Source organism: Engraulis encrasicolus, chromosome 17 (assembly GCF_034702125.1).
Source record: "Engraulis encrasicolus isolate BLACKSEA-1 chromosome 17, IST_EnEncr_1.0, whole genome shotgun sequence".
NCBI classification, from domain to species: domain Eukaryota; kingdom Metazoa; phylum Chordata; class Actinopteri; order Clupeiformes; family Engraulidae; genus Engraulis; species Engraulis encrasicolus.
Window position 1 is genome coordinate 15930086 of NC_085873.1, and position 6258 is coordinate 15936343.

At 41.5% G+C, this 6258-nt stretch overlaps 1 protein-coding gene across 1 annotated transcript in view; it reads left to right on the top strand.

Annotated features, from left to right (window-relative positions):
* Positions 1–4056, top strand: part of eps8l1b (EPS8 signaling adaptor L1b) — a 29689-nt gene extending 25633 nt beyond the window's left edge. Inside the window, exons 17-20 of the mRNA XM_063221859.1 lie at positions 1032–1197; positions 2669–2801; positions 3479–3576; positions 3633–4056. Coding sequence (XP_063077929.1) covers positions 1032–1197; positions 2669–2801; positions 3479–3571 — 392 coding nt within the window. The 3' untranslated portion in view covers positions 3572–3576; positions 3633–4056. The remainder of the gene's footprint in view (positions 1–1031; positions 1198–2668; positions 2802–3478; positions 3577–3632) is intronic.
* Positions 4057–6258: the final 2202 nt, after the last annotated feature.

Sequence of the window (6258 nt, forward strand, 5' to 3'; positions counted from 1 at the left end):
TGACCTTCGCATTTTATTGTTGGAATGACTGCTAACATCATTTTATCTTTATGTGTGAATTCTTTCCATTCAAATATTTTTAGAACATACTCTTTAACCCTACATTAACCTACTCTTTAAACACTTTGGTAACACTTAACGTGACGCTGGTGTCATACATATGACATAACAGTGTCATAACATTGTCATAATGCATAAACATTTTATGACTTTGTCATTAAGTGAAATTCGGTTATGGTAAAGACATGCCTAACAATATCATCTTTTCATGACCATAAAACATTGATGACATTGACATTATGTTTATGACATGTTCATGACTGTGTCATGACACTATTACACTGTTATGTCATACGTATGACGCCAACCTCTTTAAAGGGGCATTCCACCGGTGGAGACATGAATATGTATTGAAAGTGGGTCATATATTTAGTAGAATAGTAGCATACATTTCTAATTTGGTGCCTTCTTGGCCGAGAAAAGGCTGAAAATGACTTTTTAGTGCTTGTGGATTTGTGACAACAATTCCCATAATGCATTGCAATGCTCAAGTTCCACAGGCCACACCCAGGCAGCTCTGCAAGTGAGTTACTATAGCCTCAATGCCAGTGATTTCAAAAGCATTGGCACACTGACCTGTGATAGGTCTGTTAGCGCATTAGGTCCAACCCGCTATGGGCAGGGTTGAAAGGGTGGGAAAAAGGCTTGTAGTCTCAACAGAAATCCACCTCTTACACTTCTACCAACAATGATGCAAAATGACGATTTTTACATCATTGTAGGAGGAATACGGTGAATACGGATTTCTCCTGTCTCAGGGGGAATTGAGAGAGTGTTGCACGACCATTCAAAAGTATGACTGGGTGTCTAGCAATGGAAAGCCTAATGCAAACGGGTGGAGTGTCCCTTTAAACCTACATGCCTTTTGCAATGCAATGCAATGCCCAATAAAAAAATGTCAATTGCACGAAATGTTCCAAGTTATTTTTGCAACAAAGCTCTTCATGTTTTTCGTTACTGCTGTGTGTCAGTCATGCAGGTGAATGACGAGCTGCTGGCAAGGCTGACCAATGGGAAGTCTGGGCTGTCTCGCCCACTGGTCATCCCCCGTTCCTCGGAGACATCGCTGCCCCTCGACTACCACTCGCCACCCGCCCAGGTGGTGGCATGGCTCAGAGGGAAGGGATTCAGTGAACCGTAAGTGTGTGTGTGTGTGTGTGTGTGTGTGTGTGTGTGTGTGTGTGTGTGTGTGTGTGTGTGTGTGTGTGTGTGTGTGTGTGTGTGTGTGTGGTGTGTATGTGTGTGGTGGGAGGGAGGGAGAGAGAGAGAGATAAGGGAGAGAAGGTGAAAGCAATTGTGTGTGTGTGTGTGTGTGTGTGTGTGTGTGTGTGTGTGTGTGTGTGTGTGTGTGTGTGTGTGTGTGTGTGTGTGTGTGTGTGTGTGTGTGTGTGCGCGTGTGTTTAGTGTGTGTGTGTGAGAGTGACAGACAGACAGAGACAGATGGATGGACAGGGACACAGGAAGACTGAGCATGAGACTAAAAGTTTGAGCTTGAGCTTGTGTTTGTATTTTGTCATGGCTACGTGACTGACATGATCTACTGTTCTCACAAACAGTCAGTGCATTCATTTCCGACTGACGGTGCATTTGATATGGTTAACTCGACAAATTTAAGCAGGCAGTGTTTCGTCCGTCACATATTAAATGTAATTTCGAAGGAAGACAAACAGGCTGCTAAAGTCAGATTCCTGCCATGCAGTCCCATTTCCTGTGTTCTTAAAGGGATACTGTCCCATTTTTGGAAATAAGCTTATTTTACACCTTCCCTTGAGTTAAATAGTAGGGCTTTAGCTTTCTCCTGTACTTTCAACCGTTCTCTGAGTATGGCAGTACAAATTTTACATCTATGCTAGCAGTTAACATTGAGTCCTATGAGACCAGCTGGCGGCTAACTGGTCTCATAGGAGTCCATGTTAACTGCTAGCTTGGAGGTAAAATTTGCACTGCCGTACTCTAGAGAACGGTTGAAAGTACAGGAGAAAGCTAAAGCCCTACTATTTAACTCAAGGGAAGGTGTAAAATAAGCTTATTTCCAAAAATGGGACAGTATCCCTTTAACATAAGTAACTTCACAAACGAGCTCATCCACTTGACTGAAGTATGACGAGTGCTTAGTTGGATGACTGGTTCAGTGACTGGAACACTGCTCAACTGAGCGCTGATTGGTTTAGAACAGAAAAAAAATATGAGTTTCACTTTCTCAACTCAGGATGCCTCTTCAGTTGGACCAGGCTTGGAATGTGTGAGATATACTGTCAGAGATCAGAGAGGTGAAATGTTTGGGAGGCACAGGTTTGTTACACAGGTGTGTGTGTGTGTGTGTGTGTGTGTGTGTGTGTGTGTGTGTGTGTGTGTGTGTGTGTGTGTGTGTGTGTGTGTGCCTGCCTGCGTGCGTGCGTGCGTGCGTGCGTGCGTGCGTGTGTGTGCCTGCGTGTGTGTGAGACTGTACAAGACACCTTTAAATGAATTTGGATTGTGCTGATGGATGTTTGTGTTATCAGTCAATAAAGAAGTAAAGTGTGTGTGTGTGTGTGTGTGTGTGTGCGTGCGTGCGTGCATGCGTGCAATTAACAAACCGGTGCTGTGTGGTGTCTGTGTGTTTGTTCAGGACGGTGGAATGCCTGGGGGTGTTGAACGGGGCCCAGCTCTTCTCCCTCAACAAGGAGGAGCTGCGCGCTGTTGTCCCTCACGAGGGGGCCAGAGTCTACAGCCAGATCACCGTGCAGAAGGCCCTACTGGAGGTAACACACACACACACACACACACACACACACACACACACACACACACACACACACACACACACACACACACACACACACACACACACACACACACACACACACACACACACACACACACACACACACACACAAACAGAAAAACAAACACACTTAAGAATGCTAAATTGTGCCCAGAACCAAACCCATACCTAGCCTAACCCTAACCTGTCAATGAAGAATATTTGGCTCTGTTGGTTTTGTCAGTGTAACAAAATGGCCAACAGAACACTGCTAATAGTGCTGAGGTCTGCATTATATGTTCATAAGCTTGCTGTGAAAACATGTGGTCCTCATAGTCACAATACAAGCATAGAAATGTGTGTACACAAGTTTTGGCTGTAGATACTGTATTTTAGCAATCTTCACAACCTTGCGGGAAGATTTGGTTCTCATTGTCACAACATATGCATTGAAATGTGATGTACACACATTTTGGCTGTATTTTTTTTAGTAATATATCTTCGGAAATGTTTGTCCATGTATAAATGTGGTGTCTGATTTGTCTGTATTAGTATTAGTAAAATTACTTTTTAGTAATATATCACAGCAAACACGTCTTTGTGCATGTTTAAATGTTGTGTCTTTGTCTTCTTCATCATCATCATGGTCTCCTTCCTCTTCTTCTTCTTCTTCAGGATGAGAGGAGAGCAACAGAGCTGGAGGCTGTCATGGAGCGACAGAAGATGAAGGTGGACCTCGAATTGGAGAGTGGAACTCTAACCTTATAAACTGAACACACGCACACACGCACACACAGACACACGCACACACAGACACACGCACACACGCACACACGCACACACGCACACACAGACACACACACTGATAAGAAATCCACATTACTAGAAAACAAATTATTATCTTCTCTATGACATGTGATCATGAAGGCATCATTTGTCATGAAAAAAACTGGTCATACAGTGTACATACAATAAGTGTGGAATACTCATTTATAGTGGGAATGTCCACTTATACATTTACTGTAATGAAAAAAAACATAAATTCACTGTATATAAAAAAAGAAATACTTATTTAACAACCGGGAATGAAAGGGAGAACGACAGAGAGAATGTTTATGTATGTATTTAGATCCTGTGTGAGTGTGACTCTTTGCACATTCTGTTGACTTTTTGCTTTCTATGTAATCAGTTTGTCAAATCATTATTTCAGCTCCATTTGGCTTTCATCAATAAATGAATGTGTATAACTATAATTATAACTAAGATTTGATGTTTATGTTGCCGTTCTAAGCTGTTCGCTGACACACAAGTTCACCTTCATATCTGCATATCTTCATTCCTAGAATTGTTAACTCTACTGATGTCATGTAGTTATGCACCCTCTTATATGGCATTTTTACAAGACGCATTTACATAGCGTGCATTTTTGTCCGTCTGTAACTTAGCCTTTAACAGCATATCATATTAATATATTATGACAGAATTATATATATAAACAAACAAATCAGTCCGTTCATATTTCCTAAAAATAATTTTGTATACTTGACAGATGAAAAATATTTTAGTTGAAATATTATATTTTATATTATCTACACTATTATGGATATTTATTATAAACTGGCTACACCCATTTCAAAAGGTGAGCTGCCAGGCCACGTAGCCAGGGAACCTACAGTAATATTTGTGATATTCTTCATCTCTCAGTCTTTTGTCTGTATTTCCTGTTTCGCCTCCTCTTGCCCGTGCCCTACATCCGCTAGAGTGCTTTCCCACAGGTTACACAGTCTGAATACAGGCATGCCGCGTTTTATTCAGCAGTTATGAGTGTAACATTGTAATCAGAATCCGCCATCAGCAGGGAGGGCGGCTGGGGGGCAGGAGAGAGGAGGGAAGAAGCAGCGAAAGTGTTTCGAAATTCTGAGCCAACATCCATTTGAGAGGAGCAGGAAAAAAAAATACAAAGCAAGATTCTGTTATTATTTGTGAACAAACCTACTTGGCCCTGCTCGGGCACAGTTTCATCCATGCTCTGACCCCTGGTGGCGGAAGGCACACTTGAAATACAGTATCTCTGTGCAGCAGATGGGGTAACCGTTCCAACAGTTCATGCTATTGACAACAACACCAAGAAGAGAAGAATGTCTGTCATGTGGGTACAGTGGCCATACAGCTCATATTATTTAAAGCTACACAGACATTTCTTGAGTAAATTTAAATCAGGTGAGAGTTTATGTTAGGCTCAGAGCCAAAACTGCACAGTCCAAAAGGGGCCTTCTTTGGGGCCCACTGTAGTCCTTGGCCAGCAACGCAATGCTCTTTAAAGGTAGAGTTTGTACTTTTTAGTAGTTTATTTTCAGAACGTATTTGCTGTTTAAGGTTTAGATGTCTCAGATCAGGAATTTATGGGCCAGACTTTTAGTTTGGATCGGACTCCCCTGGTCTTTGTAGGTTACAGCAATTGTTGAAGTGTCTAATGCTCTCCAAAAAAGAAAAAGTGCTTTGTCATTCAGCTAATGAGCCAAAATGGAGGTCTTGCCTAACTGCTGACACATACTGTAGGAACGATTGCACTCTTCATTCACTTTCAAAACAACAAGCCCTACTTAATTTTTTTTACCAAAAATCAAGCACTCTGACACCAGCTCAGTAATGCATTTGCTGAGACTGCCTTGATTTGTATTCATGAATGCAATTCCCTGTCATTTTGGGTACTTTGAATGTGAGGTGCGTAGAACGAATGAGTATATGATGCTGCATAATTCTCAACATAATCTAGTTCAAATCTTTTATATTGTCAGTTATTGTGTCGTCTGCTGGGGCAGTTCGCTCTGCTACTTTGTCCCATATGGATACTCAGTACTAATTAAAACAAAACCAACAACATAGTTGAGCACAATAAATTATTGACAAATGGTCAGACGCCAAAAGGGGGAAACAGGGTTTCAACGGGAACCAACATATCAACACATCATCCTCACTCATGGCATCTTGTACTGTGCTGGGGCTCAGAGTAGAAGGGGGCTGATGCACTACTACTGAATGATTGATGCCAGCCTGACTGGCACATGAACAAAGAGACAAAGAGTATCTGTATACCGCTGGGCCTCAACACAGAATACATGAAATACAATAATCATGAATCCGTGTTGAAAATTAGGTGATGTATTGCTAGAATTAAAAAAAATGGAATAGGCTACAGCAGCTTTGGCCTTAAGATATAGTGTTCATTCATATCGCATAATGCATTGAGTCCTGAATAAACCTAATGATATCACTGCATATTCTATAGGCTACAGCTGTAGTTCTTTTTTTATTTGACAAAATAATATCCTACTACATCCATCACTGTGTCAGTGTCTCTTTGTTTGGTAATCTGTATGTATGTGCTGAAGGATGTAGCATAAAGAAGCCTAATACTGTTGCTTGACAGAGGAGGCTAATTGAAATTCTGTGCA